Here is a 27,366-nt window from a genome sequence, read left to right as displayed (position 1 = left end):
TTATTTATTTATTATTTTATATAGAGAGAGCGCGCATTAGTGGGGGAAAGGAAGAGAGAGGGACAGAAAATCCCACAGAGCTAGATGTCGGACTCGAACCCACGAACCACGAGATCAAGACCTGAGCCAAAATCAAGAGTAGGCTGCTTGGCAGACTGAGCCACCTAGGTGCCCCAAGAGAGAGAATCTTTTTTTTTTTTTAATTTTTAAACAATGTTTACTTATTTTTGAAAGAGAGAGAGAGAGAGACAGAGTGTGAGTGGGGAGGGACAGAAAGAGAGAGGGAGACACAGAATCTGAAGCCGGCTCCAGACTCTGAGCTGTAAGCACAGAGCCCAATGCAGGGTTTGGACCCACATAACCGTGAGATCATGACCTGAGCCAAAATTGGACATTTAACTGACTGAGCCACTCAAGTGCCCCAACCAAGAGAGAGAATCTTAAGTAGGTTCTATGCTCATCATGGAGCCTGATGCAGGGCTCGATCCTATGACCTTGGGATCATGACTTGAGCCAAAATCAAGAATCAGATACCCAACTGACTGAGCCACCCAGGTGCCCCACGACTTCTTTCACTTAATAAATGTTTATGGATAGCCCATTACATTCAGGCACGATGATAAGTTCCTTCCCCCACAGAGCTTATGACCTAGTTCTGGGGGATAGGGTGAAGGAAGAGATAGATACCTTAAACTGATCGTTGCAATACAGTATGAAAAATGCTCTCATAAATGAGAACATTCCAGGGGCTGGGGGGTGCACATTATCTGGATGACAGCAGTGTGGGCCAGGTACCCAGGCAGAGTTTTTAGAGCAATGACATCAGGGCTCAACTGGATGAGTAGAGACTTACCCAATGAGGGAGCGGGTGGCAGTGGGGATGGGACTGGAGAGAAAGTGTTTAAACAAGACTGGAAATAAAAAGGGGGGGGGTATGTGTGGTGTCTGACCCTAAGGTGTGCAGCACAGGAGAAAACAAGTAGCCTCCACTTGAGAGCATGCAGGAAAAATCATGTTCTCAGGTTTCCATTTGAGAATATGGACACCTGGGTGGTCCATATCCTGGCTCAGTCGGTTAAGCGGCCGACTTTTGATTTCAGCTCAGGTCATGATCTCATGACCCTTTGTCAGGCTCCACGCTGTCAGTGTGGAATCCCTGCTTGGGGCTCTCTCTCTCTCTCTTTCTCTCAAAATACACTTAAAAAAAAAGAGTTGAGGAGAGAAGGAAATTTTTGTAATACAGAGGCTTTTCCAAAGGCGTTGGAGAGAAGTTGGAAGGGGTGGAGGCAGAGGGGTAGTTGGAGGGAAGAAGCACAGAGAAAATAGGGCAACTCATTTATTTGTTCATTTTATTTAATAAGTAGGTACTGAGGACCAGGTACTAGGCCAGAAATACAGTAGCGATCAAGATGAGCAAGTTTCCCAATCTCATGGAACTTACATTTTTGTGGGAGGAGACATATAATAAATAAGATAATTTCAGATAGTACAAAGTGCTATGAAGAATGGAAAATGGAAATGTAATTGAGAGTGACTAGGGGAGCTTTAATAGGTTGGGGGACCAGGGAAAACCTCTCTGAGGAGGTGGCATTGACATGTGAGCTGAGTAGGAGGTGAGCATCCCTTCTAGGGAGAGGAGACAGTAAGAGCAAAGGCAAAGAGGATGTGGGAGAGTAAGACGTTTGGAGGGGCTTGTATTCTTGGGGGGTAAGCAAGGATAACAGTGGTGTGGGCCTGATGGGGTTTAGCTGTCACAAGGTTAGGCAGAGAATTAGTTTTCCTGGTTCTTCAGTGGGCAGATGGACTCTCAGGCCTAGAGGGATTGTACTTCTGAAGGAGCTTTCTTAGTCTTTGATGAATGACGCTAGTTTTCTGGAAGGAGTTGGAGTTGGTCTGTAACTGGATTAGTCACTTGGGTTCTGGAAGAGGCTCCAAACTCTAGGCTAGGAGTTGGCAAACTATGGCTCAAGGGCCAAGTCCTATGTTATTAGAGCACAACTCAGCTCCTTCATCTACACGTTGTTGTCATTGGTTGTGTTAGTGAGTTGAGTAGTTGCAACAGAGACCACATGGCCTGCAAAACCTGAGACACTTACTATCTGACCGTTTTATGGAAAAAAGTTTGCTAAGCTTTGCTCTAGGCTGTGGCTGGAAGTTTTCTCCGAGGCAGTTCAGTGCTGGTCTGGGTGCTGTACTCTGGAGCGAGGTCTCCAAAAGCTTCAAGTGCATCTCAGGTGCTATAAATCTGTTAGTCATTAAGCTTGTTCACATGTATGTGGGAGTGTGCTGTGAGCCTGGAGATGTAGTTCAGGCTTGAACTGGTCTTCCACTAGTGGTCTGTGGGCTCTGCCACTTGCTGCGAGAGGCATTGTTCCAAGTCACAGTTCTGTGCGTGTCATGCCCTGCTCAGTAACATTAAACAATTCTCTGTTGCTGCCAATAAAATTCAGATCCCTTAGCCTAACTCCACATAATGGTTCTATTGTACCGTTCCAGCCTTAGTTTCCAACTCTACCTAGACACTTAAATGCTCCCGCCAGTCTTAACTACTCACCACTTCCCACTTTGGTGACTGAATCATTTTGCGACCATTTATCACATTCAGCTTTCTATTCTTGGTTGTTTGGGTTCTTGTCTCATGGGCTCTATCAGTTTTTAAACTATGTGAGGGCGAGTACCACATCTCTGTTTGTTTATTTATTTTTCCAGTGCTCATCAGTGATAATTTTTTCATAAATACCCTTTATCAGAAAGCTTTTTCTTTTCCTAATTTACTGAGAGTTTTTTTTTTATTTTCTATTTTTTAATTTTAATTTTTTTAAAAATTTACGTCCAAATTAGCATATGGTGCAACAATGATTTCAGGAGTAGATTCCTTAGTGCCCCTTACCCATTTAGCCCATCCCCCCTCCCACAACCCCTCCCTTAACCCTCAGTTTGTTCTCCATGAGTCTCTTCTGTTTTGTCCCCCTCCCTGTTTTTATATCATTTTTGTTTCCCTTCCCTTATGTTCATCTGCTTTGTCTCTTAAAGTCCTCATATGAGGGAAGTCATATGATTTTTGTCTTTCTCTGACTGACTAATTTCACTTAGCATAATACCCTCTAGTTCCATCCATGTAGTTGCAAATGGCAAGATTTCATTCTTTTTGATTGCCGAGTAATACTCCATTGTGTGTGTGTGTGTGTGTGTGTGTGTGTGTGTGTGTGTATACATATATATATATATACACACACACACATACCACATCTTCTTTATCCATTCATCCATTGATGAACGTTTGGGCTCTTTCCATACTTTGGCTATTGTTGATAGTGCTGCTATAAACATGGGGGTGTATGTGTCCCTTTGAAACAGCACACCTGTATCCCTTGGATAAATGCCTAGTAGTGCAATTGCTGGGTCATAGGGTAGTTCTATTTTTAGTTTTTTGAGGAATCTCCATACTGTTTTCCAGAGTGGTTGCACCAGCTTGCATTCCCATCTCTGTTCATTTTTATGTGCCCAGTAGAGCTGCCTTTTAGGAGAGAGTTAGGTTGTGTATTTGTTACAGTTACTTAGCACTGTTTCTTGAATGCATTTGGCACTCAAAAATATTCATCTAGCGTTCAATCAAAGGGCTACTGTATTTTTTTAAAGTAATCTCTCTGCCAAACATGGGGCTCAAACTCACCACCCCTAGATCAAGAGTCGCTCTATTGACTGAACCAGCCAGGTGCCCTAAGGGTCTACTGTATTAGTATTTATTTGTATCCTTACACCTAATACTGGACACATAATAAATTAATGAAAAATAATGACTAAATGAATGATTGCAAGTATTTCTACAAGGTGAGAGGAAAGCAATAATTTATTAGTAGTGATAGGGAGGCATTTGGGATTGTTGCCTCTGCTGTTGTAGGGTAGATTTGGGACTCTGAAGGTTGGCATTTCCTAATTCTAAACTTGAAACTTCAGTAAATTACTACTCGGTGGATAAAGTCATATGAACCATGGGTCTTGGTCTAAGTAATGTACTTTTAGGTGTGATTAATTAATTGAAAGGGAATATAAAAGTGAAAAACAATGTTTAGAGGTTATCTGTCAGCCATGGTGATAAGCCCTCTAGATAATTATTACTACAAAATCATGAAGTAGATTTTTAGAAAAACTTTCTATTGTGGAAAATTCTAATCATACAGAAGTCAAGAAAATAGTGTAGTCAGCCTTCCTGTACCCATCACTAAATGTACTGTTTATTAGCTCATAGCCATTCTTGTTTCACATATACTCCCACCCATTTCTTCCCCTCGCTTATTATTTTGAAGCAAATCCCAGACATTACATAATTTCATCCATAAATATTCAGTATGTATCTGTAAAAGATAAGGTCTCTTTAAAAAAACATAAGCACAATACCATTGTCACACCAATCACCCCACACAATTATTCTTCAATATCATCAAATATTCTGCTATCTCCAAATTTACAGTTTCATATATCTTTTTTATAATGTGTTTGTTTGAACCTGGATCCAAATAAAGTCCCACTTCATGATTGTTTGATTTGTCTCTTAGCTTTTTTGAACTTTGATTTCCCCTTTCACCTCTTTTTTTCTCCCTTGTGATTTATTTGTTGAAGAAAAAGGACTGTTTTTCCCATATTTTGGATTTTGCTAATTGTAGCCTCATGATGTTGTTTTACATGTCCCTCTGTTCTTTGTTTTTACTATAAATTAGTTTGTTCTGGTGGCTTGATCAGACTCTGGTTAGAGATGCCGGGGGCAACAGAGATAATCATATCTGGATGTCTTTTTTTTTTTTTTTTTTTTAGTATGTTAGCAGCTATTGATCAATTATGAATTGAAAAATGTTGGCATAGGGTGCCTGGGCAGCTCAGTCGGTTAAACATCCAACTTCAGCTCAGGTCATGATTGTGAGTTCCAGCCCTGTGTCAGGCTCTGTGCTGACAGCTCAGAGCCTGGAACCTGCTTTGTATTCTGTGTCTCCCTTTCTCTCTGCCCCTCCCCCACTCACACTCTGTCTCTCTCTCTCCCTCTCTCAAAAAATAAATAAACATTAAAAAAGCTTTTTTTTTAAATGTTGGCATTATTATATCATTGCTTCTCCCTTTATTAGTTGGTATACTTCTGGAAAGAGATACTGCTCTTTATAAACTGTTTTTGTTACCCAGTGGTACAATTTATATAGAAAAGCCTGAATAATTGCTTGATTTTTATTACCATTTTTCAAAATAATTTTTTTTATTATGCCCTTCAAAGGTGGCCACTTTTTCCCCCCTTTAAGAATCATTATGAACTCAGGAATTTAAATGAATTTGATGTATTTTAATACATTGCAATTATTAACTTTGTTAGTATGCAAAATGTCTCATCTTTGGTCAGAAGGAGTTATTTTTATTTTCTTCTTGATTTCTAGTGACTGATGATGTTGAGTGCTTTTTTTAATGTGCTTATTGGTCACTAATATATCTTCTTTGGAGAAACGTGTATTCAGATCCTTTGCCCATTTTTAAATTGAGTTATATGTATTTATTATTGAGTTGTAAGAGTTCTTCAGGATACAAGTCACATATATCTATATGATTTGTAAATATGTTCTCCCATTCTATGGATCATCTTTTCACTTTCTTAATGTGTCTTTTGAAGTGCCAAAGTTTTTTTTTTTTTTAATTTTTTTTTCAACGTTTATTTATTTTTGGGACAGAAAGAGACAGAGCATGAACGGGGGAGGGGCAGAGAGAGAGGGAGACACAGAATCGGAAACAGGCTCCAGGCTCTGAGCCATCAGCCCAGAGCCTGTCACGGGGCTCGAACTCACGGACCGTGAGATCGTGACCTGGCTGAAGTCAGACGCCTAACCGACTGCGCCACCCAGGCGCCCCTGAAGTGCCAAAGTTTTTAATTTGTCATTTTGTTTTCTCCTTGTGCTTTTGCTTTTTGCCTAATACAAGACCACAGAAATTGACTCCTATGTTTTCTCCTAAGTTTTTGTTCTAACATTTAGGTTAGATGTAACCTATTTGAGCTAGTTTTTGTGTATGGTGTGAGGTAGGGGCCCAAATTATTTTTCCTCTGAGGTTATCCAATTGTCCCAGCACCGTTTGTTGAAAAGATGATTTCTTTCCCATTGAATTTTGGTACTTTTGTAGAAAATCACTTGACTATAAATGTAAGAGTTCATTTCTGGACTTTCAGTCCATTTCCATTAACCTGTATGTCTATATTTATGCCAGTACTACACTGTCTTGATTATCTTTGTAGTAAGTTTTGAAATCAAGAAGTATAAGTCTTCCAACCCTTCTTATTTATTTATGTATGTATTTATTTATTTATTTAAATGTTTATTTATTTATTTTGTGAGAGTGAGCATGAGCAGGGGGAGGGGCAAAAAGAGAGGACAGAGAGAATCCCACGCAGGCTTTGTGCTGTTAGTGCAGAGCCCAATGTGGGGTTACCATGAACTGTGAGATCATGACCTAAGCCAAAATCAAAAGTTGGATACTAACCAACTGAGCCACCCAGGCGCCCCAACCTTTCTTTTTAGGATTGTTTTGGGATTCGTTGCATTTCCATATGAACTTTATGATTAGCTTGCCAGTTTTCACAAAAAAGACAGCAGGGATTTTGATAGAGATTATGTTGAATTTGTAGACAATTAGGGGAGAATATTCATCTCAATTATGTTTAGTCTTCTGATCCATGAACATGGGATGTCTTTCTATTTGTTTAAGTCTTCTTTAATTTCTTTCAGCAATGTTTTATAGTTTTCATTGTACAAGTCTTACACTTCTTTTGTTCAGTTTATTCCTAAGTATTTTATTCTTTTTTATCTTATTGTGAATGGATTAATTTTCTTAATTTCATTTTCAGATTGTCCATTGCTACTGTATAGAAATATAGTTGGTTTTTGTATATTGATTTTGTGAACTTGCCAAACTGGCTTATTAATTCTAGCTTTTTTTTTTTTTTTTAGTGGATTTCTTAGGATTTTCAATATACAAGATCATGTCATTTGTGGGTAAGACTGTTTTACTTCTTCCATTCCATTTACCCTATTCAAGTCTGAACCTGGGAGTGCTTCTCCTTGGCCCCTCCTCTCACCTTTCCTTTTTATTCTTTTTTAAGTTTACTTATTTATTTTGCATGCATGTGCAAAATAAGTTTATTTATTGAAGTTTATTTATTTTCCATGCCTGTGCATGCACAGGCAGGGGAGGCACAGAGAGAGAGAGAGAGAGAGAGAGAGAGAGGGAGGGAGAGAGAATCCCAAGCAGGCTCCATGCTGTCACTGCAGAGCCTGACACAAGGCTCGATCTCATGAACCTTGAGATCATGATCTGAGCCGAAATTAACAGTGGGGACACTTAACCAACCGAGCCACCCAGGTGCTCCTTCCTCTTGCCTTTTCTTTCTGTTTCTTTAAAAAAAAAATGTTTATTTATTTTTGAGAGAGATAAAGAGTGCGAATGGGGGAAAGGCAGAGAGAGAGGGAGACACAGAATCTAAAGCAGGCTCCAGGCTCTGAGTTGTCAGCACAGAGCCCAACATGGGGCTCGAACTCACGGACCGTGAGATCATGACCTGAGCCGAAGTTAGCCACCCAACTGACTGAGCCACCCAGGCGCCACTCCTGTTGCCTTTTCTAATCAACTGCCTAGTTCTGCCTATTTTAACCTCAAAGTATCTTTGTAATCTGTTCTTTTCTCTTCATCTCCACTGCTACTACCTTAGATCAGGTGACTATTATTTCTCACTCCTCCTCAAATCCACCTTCCACATTACCCAAAGGGTGATTTCTCTAAATCACAGATCCTCTGATATGTGAACCCTTCAAAGATTCCCCATTGCCATAGCATGGCAAACAAAGTTTTTCCTCCTCAGTTTCATTTTGTACACTTCCACCAAATATTGAACTCATTAATGCACTTTAAGATATCAATTTTAACAGCTACATGACACTTACATCATTTGGAGATATTATACATTTTTGATGGGTTCTGTGTGTACTTCCCTTTACCTATCATGTTGTCTCATGACTCAGGGCTTTTTGTGTATCTTGTTCCTTCTCCCTCCATATTATCCCCTCTACTCTGTTTCATCCTGAGAAACCACACTCACCAGCCCATTCTTTCTGAAAGCTTCTCTAACTCTTACAGAATTAATTATGTGCTCATCTCTATTTTTTTTCAGAACATTGTACATGCCTATAATATTGCACGTATTGTCCTATAATTGTCATGTGTTCTTTACTAAGTTCTTTGAGGTCGGTAATCATGTTAGGTTTATCTTGAATACCCTCACAATACCTATCATATAGACAATGCCAAAAATTTTTTGTTGAGCTCACTTGAATTAGGCTTTTTCTATAAACCTTGCTTTTAATAGACCATTTTCTAAATTGTCAAACTGTTTACATTTTCAAAAGAACATACTTAAAAATAACATTTTTTTAGATGAGAAAAGTAACATATGTTTATTTAAACTGAATGGTATTTATAGAAAAGTCCTTAGAAGAAAATAAAAATTCTTTATAAATCTACCATCTGGATATGTTACCATTTTGATGTAAGCTCTTCCAGTTTTTTCTGTGGACTCATATGTGTTTGTGTATATGTGTGTGTGTGTGTGTGTGTGTGTGTGTGTGTGCGCGCGCGCGCATAATATATGTGTGTGTTTTTAATTTTTTATTTTGAGAGAGTGCAAGCGGGGGAGGGGCAGAGAGAGAGGGGGACAGAGGATCCAAAGCAGGCTCTGTGCTGACAGCAGAGAGGCCGATGTGGGGATTGAATTCACGAACCCATGAGATCATGACCTGAGCTGAAATCAGACGCCCAACCAACTAAGCCACTCAGGTGCCCCTACATGTGTGTTGATATAATATACACAAATACGTATATATTCATATATATTACACACATACATACATATATATATGTATATACGTATACACATAGTGTATGTGTAATATATATGAATATATATGGATATATATAAAACAGTATGATACATACTTTTTGTAGCCTGTCTTTTTTAACTGAATGTAATATTAATGTTTTATCATGTCACTAAATATTATTTTACAAAATTATTATTACTTTTTAAAGATTTTATTTTATTTTAAGTAATCTTTACACCCAATGTGGGACTTGAGCTCACAATTCTGAGATCAAGAGTTGCATGCTCCACCAATTAAGCCAGCCAGGGGCTCCTACAAAAATTTTTTAAAATATTTTTTAAATTATTAAAACAATTTTTTGTTAATATTTATTTACTTTTGAGAGAAAAACAGAGTGTGAGCAGGGGAAGGGCAGAGAGAGAGGGTGACACAGAATCTGAAATAGGCTCTAGGTTCTGAGCTGTCCACACAGAGCCCAATGCAGGGCTCAAACTCATGAACTGTGAGATCATGACCTGAGCCAATGTCAGATGCTCAACTGACTGAGCCATCCAGGTGCCCCCCAAATTATTTTTAATTATTGTACATATATGTATGTACTGTGATGTAAATATCTATGTATTGTTGAGTGTCAAGAAAATTTTGAAATTTTACTTATAGATGAATAATGCCATGGTAAATATTTTTGTATATAAACCCTGTGCACACCTTTGGTTCAACATAACAAGTTTATTGAATAGTTACTATGCAGCAGGTATTGTAAAGAAGTTATAATAAATCCATTTCTCTCCAGGAGTCATAATTGGGGGAGGGGAAGCTCTATTCTACCTTTGGTTCTTTAGAATAGGAGCTGGTGGGTTAGTTCCAGGGTACACATTCCAGGTTTGGTTGCTAAGGTGTAATTATTTCTCAATAATTGGGTAGTATTCCCAGGAGACACTTCTGTGCCATCTCAACTGCTTCCTCATAGTGCTGTTGTCCATCTGGTGTGGGCAAGAAGGAGAGAAACAGGGACTGGAGCAGGGTCAGGCCTAGAGAGAAGGTGAGTCTGAACATGAGAAATGAACTAGACAGGGGTGGGAAAGGAATGGATTCAAGGGACTTTTTTTTTAAAGTTTATTTATTTATTTTGAGAGAGAGAGAGAATAAGCAGGAGAGGACAGAGAGAGAGAGAAAGAGAGAGAATCCCAAGCAGACTCCATGATGACAGTGCGGGGCTCGAACCCATAAACTGTGAGATCATGACCTGAGCTGAAACCAAGAGTTGGCCGCTTAACTGACTGAGCCACCCAGGTGCCCCATTCAGGGGACATTTAATAAGTAAAATTCTCTGTCCTGGCAGGGCTGTGGATGGTGCGGGAGAGAAGTCAAAGATGACTGAGACTTAAGCTCTGCCCAGAGATAGGGATTAATTTTGGGATGGAGAGAAGATAATATGTTCAATGTTGGATGTGCTGAGTTTTAAATACTACAAGAAATGAAGAAGTCTAAAATATAGAAATAACTATTTGCAACTTAAGGCCTAGGGAGACAGATTTTGTTACTCTGAAATTACTCTATATTTTTCTAACGAAGTTTAAAATTCACCAATTCTCTATTTTTCTTCTAAAGAAGATAAGGATCTTAAACTCCTTAATTAGCCTGCAACCTCACCCTTCTCATCTTTTGAGCTGTGTTGTCTAATGTTTTCATTCCATCATGGTTTTAACTCCCTCAAATTAGTGGTTATTATTATATTTCATAGTCAATACTTATTTAAACTTACCAACCTCTCAGTCTCCTAACAGAAAATAAATTACACACTCAAATTAGGATAATTCAAGGACAGTTTAACAAATAAATTAAAGCAACTATTTCTAATGAGTATGTGTGAATAGAGATTAAGAAACCCGCAAGATATTAGGGTATCTGTGTGGCTGAGTCAGTGGAGCATCTGACTCTTGATTTTGGCTCAGGTCATGATCTCAAGGTAGTGGAATCGAGCCCTGTGTTGGGCTGCACACTGAGCGTGGAGCCTGCTTAAAATTCTTTCTCTTTCTCTCTGCCCCTTCCCCCTGCTTGTACTCTTCCCTCTCTTAAAAAAAAAGAAAAGAAAAGAAAAAAAGAAAGAAAGAAACCCACAAGAGATAGTATAATATGCTGGAGCTGATAGCAACCAGAGTTTTATCACCCTAGACCTGAAGGGATCTGGGGAGGGAGCCATCATGAAAAGCTGAAAGGAGAGTAATACATATAGGGCTATCTTGAGAGAAATAGTGACCTCAAGGTATACACCCAGCCAAAGACTACCTTGGTAGGAGGAAACAAAAATATATACTCTGATCTGACATCTTTTCTTTCTGCAGTGTACTATTAGGGCTCCCCATTGGCAAAACCCAGTTCCAAGCCAGAGGACAAGGGAGTTTATTTGATGTAGCCTCCAAAGCATTTAGCAGAGTGTAGAAGAGTGTAGGCAAGATCTGTAGAGCCAACAGAAGATATTCAGGATACCAAGTGTTTTACTAATTCTTAGTACATAACTAATACATTTCTTGAATCCTCCTCCTCCTTTCCAGGTTTATTTTATTCCTTGCTGAAATAAGGAAATATACTAGTATTTCTTTCATTGGGGGCTTACAAATAAAAAATTTCTTAGCCTATCTGGAAATGTCTTCATTTAGCTTTCATTCTTGCATGATATAGCTGAGTATAAATTTCTAGATTGTTAGTTATTTTACCTTATTTATTTATTTATTTATTTATTTATTTATTTATTTATTTGAGAGAGAGAGTGTGTGTGTGTGTGAGTGAGCAGGGGTGGGGCAGAGGAAGAAAGAGAGAAAGAGAGAGAGAGTGAGAATCTCACGGAGCTCAATCTCATGACCCTGATACCATGACCTGAGTTGAAATCAAGAGTTGGATGCTTAACTGATTGAGCCACCCAGGTGCCCCATGGTTATTTTCCTTCAAAACTTGGAAGCTATTATTGCACTGTCTTCTCTGTTGTTGCTCATGAGAAGCCTGTCTGGTAGTCTTTCCTTTGTAGTTAATCTTTTTTCTCTGAAGCATTTAGTATTCTTTTGCTTTCTCTGGTCTTTTATTTTATTCCAGTGCATCTAGATATGGATTGATTTTCTTTATCATGTGAAAGACTTGGTGTTCTTTTTCAATCTGAGGATTCATATTTCCTTTAATTCTGAAAGACTGCAGACATTTTCACTTCAACTATTAGCTCTTGCCTGTTTATTCTTTTGGAATTCCCCTTAAGTGTATATTGGAGTTTTTCATCCATCTCTCTAAACTTCTCTTTTATTTTCTTCTCTATATATCTGTGCTATATTCTGGGTCACTTTTGCTACTCTTTCTTCCAATTCACTAACTCACTCTTTAGCAGTATCTTGTCTACTATGAAACCTATCTACTGAGTTGTTTGATGTCTATGTTTTTCTTTCTGCATTATCTTTTATTTTATTTTATTTTTTTTCAACGTTTATTTTTTTGGGGACAGAGAGAGACAGAGCATGAACGGGGGAGGGGCAGAGAGAGAGGGAGACACAGAATCGGAAACAGGCTCCAGGCTCTGAGCCCACAGCCCACAGCCATCAGCCCACAGGCTCGAACTCATGGACCGCGAGATCGTTACCTGGCTGAAGTCGGACGCTTAACCGACCGCGCCACCCAGGCGCCCCATGCATTATCTTTTAAAAATATAACTTCTTGGGGCGCCTGGGTGGCTCAGTCGATTAAGCGTCCGACTTCGGCTCAGGTCATGATCTCACAGTCTGTGGGTTCGAGCCCTGCATCAGGCTCTGTGCTGACAGCTCAGAGCCTGGAGCCTACTTCGGATTCTGTGTCTCCCTCTCTCTCTGCCCCTCCCCTGCTCATGCTGTGTCTCTCTCTGTCGCAAAAATAAATAAATAAAAAATAAAAATATAACTTCTTGTTTCTTTTGTGTAAAATCCTGTATTCTTTTTATAAAGATTTTTTTTATGTTTACACATTTTTTAAAGACAGAGAGAGAACAAAAGCAGGGGTGGGCCGGAGAGAGAGAGAGGGACACAGAATCTGAAACAGGCTCCAGGCTCTGAGCTGTCAGCGCAGAGCCCGACGCAGAGCTTGCACCCATGAACCGTGAGATCATGACCTGAGCTGAAGTTGGATGCTTAACCGACTGAGCCACCCAGGCGCCCCCTGTATTCTTACAGTTCCTATTTTTTTATTAAACAATTTTTTTTTAAGGTTTACTTTTTGAGGGAGGGAGAGAGAGAGAGCATGAGTGAGTGGGGGAGGGGCAGAGAGAGAGAGAGGGAGACGCAGGATCTGAAGCAGGCTCCAGCCTCTGAGCTGTCAGCACAGAGCCCGACATGGGGCTCGAACCCATGACCAAGAGATCATGACCTGAGCTGAAGTCAGATGCTTATCTGACTGAGCCACCCAGGATCCCTTACAGTTCCTGTTTCTTAATTTAAAAACTATTGTCTTGGGGCACCTGGGTGGCCCAGTTGGTTAAGCATCCAACTTCAGCTCAGGTCATGATCTCCAGGTTCCTGAGTTTTAGCTCTGTGTGGGGCTCTGTGCTGACAGTTCAGAGCTTGGAACTTACTTCTGATTCTGTGTCTCCCTCTTTCTCTGCCCCTCCCCTGCTCACGCTCTGTCTCTCTCTCAAAGATAAATAAACATTAAAAAAAAACCCTATTTTGTTAAATAAACACACAGAAAGGTGCATGAAATGAGTAAGTAGACATCAATGATTTACCACAAATCAAATATCTGTGTCACCACCATCCAGATCTCCCTATTGTGATCCTTCCTAGTCATTACTCCCTTCCAAGATAATCATTAATTTAAAACATTTTATTATTGAATTATAGTTGACACACAATGTTATATTAATCTCAGGTGTACAACAGAATGATTTGACAATTCAATATATTGTGCAATGCTCATTACAATAAGTATAGTTACCTTCTGTCACCATACAGCATTATTACAACATTATTGATTATATCCCTATGCTGTCTTTTCATTTCTGTGACTTATTTATCTTATAACTGGAAGTTTGGACCTCTTAATCCCCTTCACCTACTTCACCCATCCTTCCCCTGCACCCTTTTCCTCTGGCAACCACCAGTTTGCTGTCTGTATTTATGAGTCTGTTTCTGTTTGTTCATTTGTTTTGGTTTTTAGATTCCACATAGAAGTGAAATGGTTATTTTTTTAAATAAAAATCACATTCTTGCTTTTCTTTAAAGTTTTACTACCTAAATTTGCATCCTGAAACACAGTAGTTTATATTTGTCTGGTTTTGAGTTTTTTATAAATACAATAATGAAGTATGTATTATTTTGTCTCTGGCATCTTTCACTTATTTTGTATTTGTTAGATATACCCATATTGTTGCAGGAGATTGTGGTTTGTTTATTTGCATTGTTATATAGCATTCTATTATATTAATTTGTATGAATATATCACAATTTATCCATTAGGATGATATTGGACATATGAGTTGCAGTTGGGGGCTATTATGGATAATGGCGCTATGTCGCTATGCACATATCTGTTGCTATTAGTAAGCATGCATTCCACTAGGTGTGTACCCAGGAAAGGATCATGGAGTATGTGTATTTTAAGCTTTAGAAGGTAATAACAAATTGTTTTCCAAAGTGGCTGTATTATTTTACATCCCACTAGTAGTATGTGAAAATCCCCATTGTTCCAATCCTTGCTACACTAGTTATTGTAAACCTTTAAATTTAAGCCATTCTGGTGGGTGTGTTGCAATATACTTTTGTGGTTTTAACTTCTACTTCCCCAATTCCTAGTTAGGCTGAGCCGAACCTTTACATGTGTTTATGGACCATTTGGATATCCTCTTTTATAAATTCCGCTTAAGTCTCTTACCTATTTTTTTATTTGTGTTTTTCTCTGATTTGCAGGAGATTGTTATATATTTTGGATATGGTTACTATGTTGATCTTATGGATGATATGTATCTTTTTTCACTCTGAGCTTTACCATTTTTACTCACCTAATGGTGTCTTTTGATGACTGGTGAATTTTAATTTCTCTCTTACATTTTATTTTAATAAAATACCAAACCTATAGAAAAGTTGAAAGAATAATGTAATGAACACTTATTATTCTTCAACCTACATTCACCAGTTTGCTAAAATATTTCGCCATATTTGTGCTCATCTCATATTGTCTCTGTCTCTGTCTCTCAATCCATACACAGACACGCACACATAAAGATCTGAATCATTCCAAATTAATTTCATACTTATATTATAGACTTTAAGTATTACAGCATGTATCCCCTTAAAAAAAAAGGAGGGGGCGCCTGGGTGTCTCAGTCAGTTAAGCATCCAACTTCGGCTCAAGTCATAATCTCGCAGTCCATGGGTTCGAGCCCTGCATTGGGCTCTGAACAGCTCAGAGCCTGAAGCCTGCTTCAGATTCTGTGTCTCCTGTTCTCTGCCCCTTCCCTACTCATGCTGACTCCCTCTTTCTCTCTCTCTCACAAAATAATAAGTAAACATTAAAAAAAAGGAAATTCTAATAACCTTATTATCTCAAGGAACTTAATATTGATACAATATTATTATTGTCATATAGCCTATGGTCAAATTTCCCCAAGTATTCTTGAAATTTTCTTTATAGCTAGAATTTCCTTTCTAGCTGTTTTTCTCCCCAGCTAAGATCCAATCAAAGATGATTATTGCAGGGACGCCTGGGTGGCTCAGTCAGTTAAGTGTCTAATTTTGGCTCAGGTCATGATCTCACTGTTTGTGAGTTCGAGCCCTCCTGTCGGACGGAGCCTGCTTCAGATTCCGTGTCTCCCTCTCTCTCTGCCCCTCCGCTGCTCATGCTGTGTGTGTCTTTGTCTCTCAAAAAGTGAATAAACATTAAAAAAAAAAAAGATGATCATCGTATTCTCCTTTCACCTAAAATAGTCCACTCAACATTTTTGCCTTTACTTGTCTTGTAGAATGTCCCATAATCTGGATTTGACTAACTGTTTCCCATTTTAGATTCAGGTTAAACATAGTGGGCAAAAATACTACATGGTGATATGCATTTCCCATGGCATCATCAGGAACGCATAACATCAGTTGTATTATTGATAATTTTAAGTTTGATCATTTGGTGTAGTGGTATCCATCAGATCTCTCTATTGTGAAAGTACTTTCTTCCTGTTATAATTAATACATGACATGTATGGTGATGCTTTGAGGCCTTGTCAATATTTTGTTCCTTGATATTTCTTGATTGCATCAATTATTTCATTTGTAGTTGTATTTCTATCATTCTCTCCCCCACTATAACTACCATGCATTTTTTAGCTCCAATTTGGGTCCATGGATTCCTTCCTTTTTCTTTTTTCTTAAATGGATTTTATTTAATTTATTTAAAAACAATTTTTTTTAATGTTTATTTATTTTTGAGACAGAGAGACACGGAGCATGAGCAGGGGAGGGGCAGAGAGAGAGGGAGACACAGAATCTGAAGCTGTCACAGGCTCTGAGCTGTCAGCACAGAGCCCGATGCGGGGCTCGAACTCAGGAACTATGAGATCATGACCTGACCCGAAGTCAGACGCTTAACCGACAGAGCCACCCAGGCGCCCCTCTTAAATGGATTTTAAATCTATTATCATTCTTTTTTGATGTTCAAATTGCTGCTCATTTGGATAGTGAGAGAAACCTTTAATCTGGATCTTCTGTCCTTTTAATGCATACCCATTAGTTTTTGAGCACTTCCCTGTTTCTGGCACAAAAAGGTAGAGACTTATCTTGTACTTTTCCTACTCCCAATCAGTAATCAACCATTTCTCCAAGAAGCTTTTTTTTTTTTTTTTTTTTTTTTAAGACCAGGCTATGAATGGTATGTAGAAAGTAGATTTTAGGTAGTAGGTGTGGTCATTGCTTCTAGGCCTCTTCAGTGGACACAGTGATACTTTAAATCATGAATTATTAATTAAATTATTTAAAATTAATTAAAATTTGAACATCATGGGCTCCCATTCCATATTTGCATCTGCCTTTTTCCATGATAACCGTCCTGTTTCCTGAAAAACAATTTGTTTCCTACAATATACAGAATAGTTTCAGAATCACTACCCCAATAACACTACCAATAACAAACTCAGTAAGTAAAGTTCAAGGCTTCTTTGCAGGTCTTTTTATCTTTAGAATATATCCCAATAAGGGCATATGCTTAAGGTATTGTGTTTAAAAGTTACTGGAATACTTTTCTGTGTAGTTATATAATCACTTTCATATGCAGTTAGGTTCACTTCTTTCTGTTTTATTCATTTATAGGGTCTGTCTTTTTTGTCCCCTTTGGATTTAGCTTATTTTTGAATACATGAATCATTTACATGGTTGAAAAGTCAAAACTTTATAAAGAGGTAAAGCCAAAGAGGTCTTTTTTTAAGCTTATTAATTTATTTTTAGTAATTTCTACACCCAGCATGGAGCTTGAGCTCACAACCCTGAGATCAAGAGCTGCAGGCTCTTCCGACTGAGCCACCCATGTGCTCCAAGCTGAAGGAGTCTTGATCCCATATCTCTCTCTTTCTCTTCCCTCACGCACCAATAAGTAACCATTCTATTAGTTTCTGGTTTTATCCTTTCTCTGCGTTTTCTTTTCAAAAAGGAGCAAAACTTAGGGGCACCTGGGTGGCTCAGTTGGTTAAGCGTCCAACTTTGGCTCAGGTCATGATCTCACTGTTCGTGGGTTTGAGCCCCATGTCAGGCTCTGTGCTGACAGCTCGGAGCCTGGAGCCTGCTTTGGACTCTCTGTCTCCCTCTCTTTCTGCCCCCACCCCCCATGCTCTCTCTCTCAAAAGCAAATAAATAAACATTTAAAAAAATAAGCAAAACTATAGACATACATAAGAATATATACATACACAAAAATGTACACATATATTATCATTTTATTACACAAAAGGTAGCATAATTTTATATCATTTTGTGGAGATCTTCCTCACATTTTAGCTGCACATTCCCCCACTGGGGAAGGTACCATAGTTTCTTCATCCAGTTTCCAATTGATAGGCATTTTGTTTCCGGTATTTTGCTGTTACAAGCAATACTACGATGAGTGATTTTGTCCACATATTGTTTCATATTTATAGAAGAGAAGCTTCCAGGTAAATTTTAGAAATGGAATTTGCTGAGCAAAGAGTTAATGTGTATGTGATTTTATTAGATGTTGCAATACATCACTCCATTGGGGTCATGCCATTTTGTACACCTACCAGCAATGTATGGCAGAGTTTGTTTTTCTAAGCTTTATTGGCTTTGAAAATTTTGTCAATCTGATGAGGGGAGAAATGGATCTTGGTGTAGTTTTTTTAAAAAAAATTAATGTTTATTTATTTATTTCTGAGAGAGAGAGAGAGAGAGCAAGCAAAGGAAGGGCAGAGAGAGAGAGAGGGAGACAGAATCCCAAGCAGGCTCCATGCTGCCAGCACAGAGCTCGGTGTGGGGCTGGAACCCACGAACCATGAGCCAAAACCAAGAGTCAGACATTTAAACAACTGAGCCACCCAGGCGCCCCCCTTGGTGTGGTTTAAGTTGCTGGTGTGTGTGTGTGTAGACCTTGTAATGGGTTAACATTTTTTTAAATTTTATTTTTTATTTTTTAAAATTTACATCCAAATTAGTTAGCATATAGTGCAACAATGATTTCAGGAGTAGATTCCTTAGTGCCCCTTACCCATTTAGCCCATCCCCCCTCCCACAACCCCTCCCATAACCCTCAATTTGTTCTCCATATTTATGAGTCTCTTCTGTTTTGTCCCCCTCCCTGTTTTTTATTATTTTTGCTTCTCTTCCCTTATGTTCATCTGTTTTGTATCTTAAAGTCCTCATATGAGTGAAGTCCTATGATATTTGTCTTTCTCTGACTAATTTCACTTAGCATAATACCCTCTAATTCCATCCACGTAGTTGCAAATGGCAAGATTTCATTCTTTTTGATTGCTGAGTAATACTCCATTGTATATATATACCGCATCTTCTTTATCCATTCATCCCTCAATGGACATTTGGGCTCTTTCCATACTTTGGCTATTGTTGATAGTGCTGCTATCAACATTGGGGTGCATATGTCCCTTCGAAACAGCACACCTGTATCCCTTGGATAAATACCTAGTAGTGCAATTGTTGGGTTGTAGAGTAGTTCTATTTTTAGTTTTTTGAGGAACCTCCATACTGTTTTCCAGAGTGGCTGCACCAGCTTGCATTCCCACCAACAATGCAAAAGAGATCCTCTTTCTCCACATCTTCGCCAACATCTGTTGTTGCCTGAGTTGTTAATGTTAGCCATTCTGACAGGTGTAAGGTGGTATCTCATTGTGGTTTTGATTTGTATTTCCCTGATGATGAGGGATGTTGAGCATTTGTCATGTGTCAGTTGGCCATCTGGATGTCTCCTTTGGAGAAATGTCTATTCATGTCTTTTGCCCATTTCTTCACTGGATTATTTGTTTTTTGGGTGTTGAGTTTGATAAGTTCTTTATAGATTTTGGATACTAACCCTTTATCTGATATGTAATTTGCAAATATCTTCTCCCATTCTGTCGGTTGCCATTTAGTTTTGCTGATTGTTTCCTTCGCTGTGCAGAAGTTTTTATTTTTACGAGGTCCCAGTAGTTCATTTTTGCTTTTGTTTCCCTTGCCTCTGGAGACGTGTTGAGTAACAAGCTGCTGTGGCTAAGATCAGAGAGGTTTTTGCCTGCTTTCTCCTCAAGGATTTTGATGGCTTACTGTCTTACATTTAGGCCTTTCATCCATTTTTTAAGTTTATTTTTGTGTGTGGTGTAAGACCAGTGGTCCAGGTTCACTCTTCTGCATGTCGCTGTCCAGTTTTCCCAGCACCACTTGCTGAAGAGACTGTCTTTATTCCATTGGATATTCTTTCCTGCTTTGTCAAAGATTAGTTGACCATACGTTTGTGGGTCCATTTCTGGGTTCTCTATTCTATTCTATTGTTCTGAGTGTCTGTTCTTGTGCTGGTACCATACTGTCTTGGTGATTACAGCTTTGTAGTATAGCTCGAAGTCTGGGATTGTGATGCCTCCTGCTTTGGTTTTCTTTTTCAAGATTGCTTTGGCTATTCAGGGTCTTTTCTGGTTCCATACAAATTTTAGGATTATTTGCTCTAGCTCTGTGAAGAATGCTGGTGTTATTTTGATAGGGATTGTATTGAATATGTAGATTGCTTTGGGTAGTATCAACATTTTAACAATATTTGTTCTTCCTATCCAGGAGCATGGAATCTTTTTCCATTTTTTGGTGTCTTCTTCAATTTCTTTCATAAGCTTTCTATAGTTTTCAGTGTATAGATTTTTCACCTCTTTGGTTAGATTTATTCCTAGGTATTTTATGGGTTTTTATGGGTTATAATTTTTTATATATTATTATTATTATTTAATTTTTTAAATGTTTATTTATTTTTGAGAGAGCACACAAGCAATCGGGAGGGGCAGAGAGAGGGGGACAGAGGATCTGAAGCAGGCTCTGTGCTGACAGCAGTGAGCCCGATGTGGGGCTCGAACCCACAAACAGTGAGATCATGACCTGAGCTGAAGTCCAGACATTTAACCGACTGAGCCACCCAGGTGCCCCAAATTTTTATATATTATTGCTTGATTTAGTTTTTTACTTAAAAAAAAAGTTTTTCACATCTATAGTCATGAGAAAGATTGGCCTCAGTGTTCTGTTTTTGTACAATCTTTTTAAAGTTTTAGTATCACCATAATGCAGGTTGAGTAATGTTCCCTTCCCTTTTTTTTTTTTTTTTTTTGATTTTCTGGAAATTTTGTGTATAAGTGGAATTATTTTTTCTTTAAATGTTTAGTAGAATTTATTGATGAAGCTGTTTAAGCCTGGAGTGTCTTTGTGCAAGGCTATTAATTATGAGTTAAATTTCTTTTTCTTTTTAAATTTTTTGTATACTTAAAAATTTTTTTTAATGTTTATTTATTTTTGAGAGAGAGACAGAGCATGATTGGGGGAGGGGCACAGAGGGAGGGAGACACAGAATCTGAAGCAGGCCCCAGGCTCCGAGCTGTCAGCACAGACCCTGATGCAGGGCTTGAACTCATGAACTGCAAAATCATGACCTGAGCCAAAGTTGGACACTCAATTGACTGAGCCACCCAGGCGCCCCAAGTTAAATTTCTTTAGGAGCAGGGACTATTCAGTTTTTTCTACTTATGTCAGTTTTAATAGAGCATCCTTTTTTTCTAGGAATTTGTCCAGTTTACTGAAAACCTTTAAATTTGTCATAACATTGTGACCTTTTGAGATTGATTTTTTCATTTAACATAATACTCTTGAGATCTACCCAGGTTGTTGCATGTATCAATAGTTTCTTTCTTTCTTTCTTTCTTTCTTTCTTTCTTTCTTTCTTTCTTTCTTTCTTTCTTTCTTTCTTTCTTCTGTTTATTTATTTTGAGAGAGAGAGAAAGACAGAGAGAGGCAGGGGGAGGGGCAAAGAGAGAGAGAATCCCAAGCATGCTCTGTGCTGTCAGCGCAGAACCCGATGTGGGCCTTGATTCCACAAACTGTGAGATCATGACGTAATGCGAAATCAAGACTCAGACTCTTAATTGACTGAAACACCCAGATGCCCCAATAATTTTTTTGTTTTGTTTTGTTTTGTTTTTAGTTGCTGAGGAGTATTCTATGGTATGGATGTACTATGGTTTATTTAGCCATTCATGTATTGGAGGACATTTTGGCTGTTACTAATAAAGCTCTTTTGAACTTTTTCTTTTTTTTTTTTTTGCTGGGTTGCTGGCAAGCCAAGGATGGTGATTAAGGAATGAGGGGATGGGACTGGCAACAAAACTTTCTGGATAGTGAGCACCACTGCATGTCCCACAAACATACCATGCCACAGGAATGGAAGAGTAGAAGCTCATCTTGCAGATTTTTCTAGCTCCGTCTACTAATAAAGCTTAACATCATCATGTCAGCTAGCAAAGAAGAAATGTTTCAGGGTCCAGTTTCCGTATTACAGAGTGAAGCATGAAGGGGTAGATTTGAAGCTAAGAGGCAACAAATTGATAACTAGAACACAGGGTTTTACTTCCTTTAGTTTTTAACATGTCTTATTTACATTAAGCTAAAAATATACATATGACATTTTCGGAATGTTATACCAATATTATTACTGACAATGAGACTATTGAACGCAGTTCAAGATTCTTTTTGTCTTTAGAATATACACCATTATGATTGTACAAACAAAATACTGGATTTTAAAATCACCTGAAATAATTTCTCTCCTGATTTTTTTCTTTCTGATTTCACTAACAATATGCAATGAGCTTTGTTTGTTTCAGTTTGTTTTCGATTTTTGAGGATTACTCTATTTCTGACTTGTACTTTTCACTTATACAAAACATTTACTTTATTTCAAATTAATGTTTATATTTAATGCTGTAAACTCCCCTATAAAGAGTTTTAGCTGCCTCATAGCAATTTTGACATGTCATATTTTTGTCATTCAGTTGAAATATTTCCTAATTTCCATTGAGGTTGCTTCTTTGTTCCATTGTTTATTTAGAAGTATATTTCTTAATGTTCAAACATATGAAGATTTTAAGGTTATATTTTTATTATTTCTAGCTTAATCACATGTGGACAGAAAACATGTATATGAACTTAGTTGTTTGAAATCTGTGGATTCTTGCCGTATTGCCCAGCACACAATCGACTTTTATATGTTTTATGTATGCTTGAAGAGAATATACATTCTGCAGTTGTTGGGGACAGTGTTCTGTAGGTTCATTATATAAATTTGTTAATAATAGTTTCCAAATCTATATTCCTACTGATTATCTTTTTGTTCTATCAGTTCTGATAGGTGTTAAAAAACCTGACATTTTAAACCTGGGTTTATCAGTTTCTCCTTTTTGTTCTATCAATTTTTGCTTTATACATTTTGAGGTTATGTTATTAAACTCATCCAATGTAAGAGTGTATCTTCTTGGTGAACTAAATCTTTTATTAATATGAAATGATGTTCTTTAGTACTACTCTTTGCCTTAAGATCTATTGAAGATCTGCTGCTAATCTAGCTATACTAGCTTTTTTTTGGATTCATGTTTGCTTGATATATCTTTGCCTTTCCTTTTCTTTCAGTCTTTCTGCATCCTTTGCTTGAGATGTGTCTCTTGTAGATAGCATATGATTGGTTTTGTTAATTCAGGTTAGACATCTTTTTCTTTTAATTGGAACATGTAATAAATTTACATTGAATGTAATTACTAGTATATCTGGGCTTAAATCTACCCTCTTTAAAAGCATTTTCTGAATATGCCACCTGTTATATGTCTCTAATTTCTCTATTTTCTTGCCTTTATTTGGATTGAATTTTTTTTATGTTTATTTATTTTTGAGACAGAGAGAGACAGAGCATGAACAGGGGAGGGGCAGAGAGAGAGGGAGACACAGAATCCGAAACAGGCTCCAGGCTCCGAGCTGTCAGCACAGAGCCCGACGCGGGGCTCGAACTCACAGACTGTGAGATCATGACCTGAGCCGAAGTCAGACGCTTAACCGACCAAGCCACCCAGGTGCCCCTGGATTGAATTTTTTTAAAAAATCATTCTATTTTCCCCTTCGATTACCTAATTATTTACACATTCTTTTATATTTACTACAGTGGTTATTTAAAACTTTATTTAATGTTTATTTATTTTGAGGGAGAGAGAGACAGAGTGCAAGCAGGGGAAGGGCAGAGAGAGGGAGACACAGAATCCTAAGTAGGCTCTACACTGTGAGCTGTCAGCACAGAGCCTGACAGGGGGCTTGAACTCATGAACCATGAGATCATGACCTGAGCTGAAGTTGGACGCTTAACCAACTGAGCCACCCAGGTGCCCCTACAGTCATTATTTTAGACTCTTACTCTATAGGGTAGAGTACAACATCCATCTTGATATTTCTTTACTATCTTTTAGCATCTCTTGTTGCTGTTAAGGAACTAGCTGATTGTTATTCCTTTGTAGGTAATTTGTGTTTTATTCTAGTGGCTCTAGAATTTTAATTTTTATCCCTGATGTTCTGCAGTGTCACTGAAACATCAGTTTATCTTTATTTGTCCTGGTGAGTACTTGGGTTACACTTCCCATCAGAGGATTCTTGTCTTTTTTTTTTTCAATTCTAGAAAAGTCTCAGTTATCTTTATATGTTACCATCCTGCCATTCTTTTGGAACTCCTCTCAGTCCATCCAACACACCTGCTACTTGTTCTTTTATTAAAAATTATTTTCTTTATTTTCCTACATTGCACACTGGGTGAATTCCTCACTATTTTCTAATTTACTAATTCTTTTTTTTTAAACTTTTTTTTTAACGTTTATTTATTTTTGGGACAGAGACAGAGCATGAACAGGGGAGGGGCAGAGAGAGAGGGATACACAGAATCGGAAGCAGGCTCCAGGCTCTGAGCCATCAGCCCAGAGCCCGATGCGGGGCTCGAACTCACGGACCACGAGATCGTGACCTGAGCTGAAGTCGGACACTTAACTGACTGAGCCACCCAGGCACCCCTAATTTACTAATTCTTTAACTGTATTCAGTCTTGATTATATATTATTTGTTGAGATTTCAAATTTTGATGCCTATGTTTTTCATTTCCAAGTTTTCTAATTGGTTCTTTTCATATCTACCTATAAATTATTTCATTCTGTCTTTATTTGTTCTTTTAAGATGGAAATTATTTCTTCACTTTTTTAGCACCCTAAGCACATTGATTTGATGATCATGAGGAGAAGGAGGTGGAGGAGAAGAGGATGGTGACAATGATTATGATTATTATTATTTTATTAAAGTCTTTGAGAGACTGTTTTACAAAATAATCTCCTCTGAAGTAATTTCCTATTCCAATTGTTGATTTTGTTATGTTGTCTGTCTTTTGTAGCATTAGATTTCTACATGTCTTTGGGAACTTGAGTTTGTTTATTTTAAGTAGCATCTCTCTATTTCTTTTCCTTTCCCTCTTTCTCTCCTTCTGTGTAAAACACTTCCTTTCTAGTTGCTTTTTGTGACTGTCTCATTTGCACCCCTACTCCTGATCTAATGTCCAGAACCTGGTCTTAAAATGACAATAAGTGGCTCTTCTCCTGTAGAGATATGGGGATGTTGTGGATTCAGGTAGAGTGCCAACAGTTTCTAATTGAGAATAATAATCAATATTTACTGAGTTAATACTATATGCCAGGCACTATTCTACATATATTATTTCATATAATGTTCCTAACAGTTCTATGAGTTAGATACTACTACTACTATTGCTGCGACTACTATGACTATTACTTCTACTATCACTACCACAATGATGACCATTTTACAAATGAGTAAATTAAGGCATGTTAAATAATGCCTTTAGTGAAGACAAACCAGAACATTTGAATGAATGAATGAATAAATAATCCATTGTTGCTGGTAGCAGATAGACTGAACTCAGACCAAATTAATTTTCTGGCTTTTTTCCCCTATCATTATTAACCAAAACTATGGGTATATGTCACTGGAATATAAGTTTGTAGTTTATAATAGTCAATTTTATTAACATGAAATTATTTTATTTCTATGAAATTTTTGTAGTCCTATAGACAAGTACTCTTCTACTCCAAATCTCTATCCAACTCTCACCCATAGAAAGCACTTTATAATGTCAAGGGAAAAGATGTGATCCAAAGGGCAGGCTGAAATGCTAAAAGTGATACCTAATAGTACCTATCTCATCTTTTTTGACTCTCATGTTAATTTTTATTATACTTATTTTGCATATGAATAAATAGAGTCTCCAGGAGTTAAATAAATTGCCTAAGGATATATTGCTAGTGGGGGACAGACTCTGAGTCAGGAGCCAAACTTGTGTCTTCTGATTCTTAATTATTCTTTGCATGTTTTCATCATACCATGATACCACCTGTAATGAAATACCCACCTATAGCAAGAGAGAAACAGCTCCCCCTCCTCACCATTGTTATTTCTTATAGAGATGTTTATAGTTATGGTAGGTTCTTCAGAGATCACGGACAGGAACTTGGATGTCTCAGAAAAGAACATCAAGGACTTTATGGAGGCACTCCAAGTTGCTGGTCAGGTGAGGACATCTCAGACATCTTCCTGGCTCCAGCCAGCATAAGACCATCTCGATCAAGGTATTTGGTTGGGCACACACCCATTGTGCCAGCAGAGTGGGAAAATTTCCAGTCAGCAGAGCACTACTTGGTCCAGTCCATTCATAGCTCCAGGTCTAGTTCCAGTGTTCCTAGTCTGACCCATATTCTTCACTCCTCAACCTCTGATCCAGCTTTAATCCTCTTTCTAGATTCACTCCTCCTCTTCCTTTCTTGACCAGGGATCATTATTCTCTTTATTATCTTTACCTTTCAACCTTCCTTTCTCCTTGAGTCCCCTCTCTCCTATAGTTGTCAGCAGATAATGTCTTACAAACGCTCAAGTTGCTGAAAGTCAAAATCCTAAATAACAAGATGGCAACTCCACGATGCCAGAAGGTGACAGATATCATCGTTGACTACATGAAGACCATGGTGAGGAGCTGTGCCTCTGGGTTGGGAGCTTTGGGGAAAGAAAGCACCCCAGGTATGAGCCCAAGAGTTCTTTCTGGTGGATGATGACACTTGGAAACTAAACTATGTGAGAACTTGGATATGAGTATCTCATTTCTAAACAGTTTGCTGGAGTCCATATCTTGTACTGTGAGCCTATCTCAAGAACTGTGACATAGACAGAACTGGAAGATACAGTAGTGAAGTGAAGTGGTGAGGCAGGAGGAGTGAAATGGAAAGGGGGAAGGATTTGGGCTGTTGATCTCAGAGTCTGACCTGGTTTTGAGACTGTGTCCTGGGATTCCTTAGGTGGTCACCTTTGTTATTACAACTCAACTAAGCATCTCAATCTATTTACTAACTTATTTAAACCCACATATCTGTATGCTAACCCACCTTTAGACTGAACATTCATGATATCTACTTATCCATCTATTCACATACTTTGTACTTACTTCCCTGATATTGGGTTAATCTGGTTCCTTATTTTCTTTGTTAACTACCTACCTATGGGGTATCTTCCTTCCAGTTTGCCTGCCTTCTTTGGCAGGCCTGTCTTCTGATCAAGACCACTGACCTTCCAGGGACTTCCAAAGTTGCTTCTGTAATCTATCTACTTTCCTGATGATTCACTTGCTGCTGCAGTGAAACCTCTGTGCTTTGGAAACCTTAATCCCCACTCCCACCCCAATACACAGATTGTGCGGATTTCTTGTCTTCCTGTTCTTTGCACACTTTAGGAAGCTCTTGCCCTCCATCACTGGGAAGGTGTCTGTTGGATGGGTGGTAGGTGAGTTCGTGTCTATTCGATGGAGGAGAATCACTTATTGACCAAATCTGATTCTCAGAGCTGTGGGACTCATCTCGGGGATTAGCCTTGGA

The 27,366-nt window shown here is 38.3% G+C and overlaps 1 protein-coding gene across 15 annotated transcripts in view; it reads left to right on the top strand.

The window, feature by feature from the left end:
• Positions 1–27,366, top strand: part of LOC106965396 (maestro heat-like repeat-containing protein family member 1) — a 112,044-nt gene that overhangs the window by 14,983 nt on the left and 69,695 nt on the right. For 8 of the 15 annotated variants that reach the window (XM_053225692.1, XM_053225697.1, XM_053225699.1 and 5 more), the window contains exons 2-4: positions 6,975–7,019; positions 25,921–26,015; positions 26,344–26,466. In XM_053225692.1, the coding sequence (XP_053081667.1) occupies positions 7,007–7,019; positions 25,921–26,015; positions 26,344–26,466 (231 nt within the window). In that variant the 5' untranslated portion in view covers positions 6,975–7,006. Of the gene's footprint in view, positions 1–6,974; positions 7,020–8,678; positions 9,940–19,533; positions 27,275–27,366 lie in introns of those variants that run through there. The other 7 variants (XM_053225693.1, XM_053225694.1, XM_027074025.2 and 4 more) reach the window with 7 other exon arrangements.

This window comes from Acinonyx jubatus, chromosome B4 (genome assembly GCF_027475565.1).
Source record: "Acinonyx jubatus isolate Ajub_Pintada_27869175 chromosome B4, VMU_Ajub_asm_v1.0, whole genome shotgun sequence".
NCBI lineage: Eukaryota > Metazoa > Chordata > Mammalia > Carnivora > Felidae > Acinonyx > Acinonyx jubatus.
The sequence above is the reverse complement of the archived record's forward strand: the minus strand, read 5'-3'. Positions and strand labels throughout refer to the sequence as shown.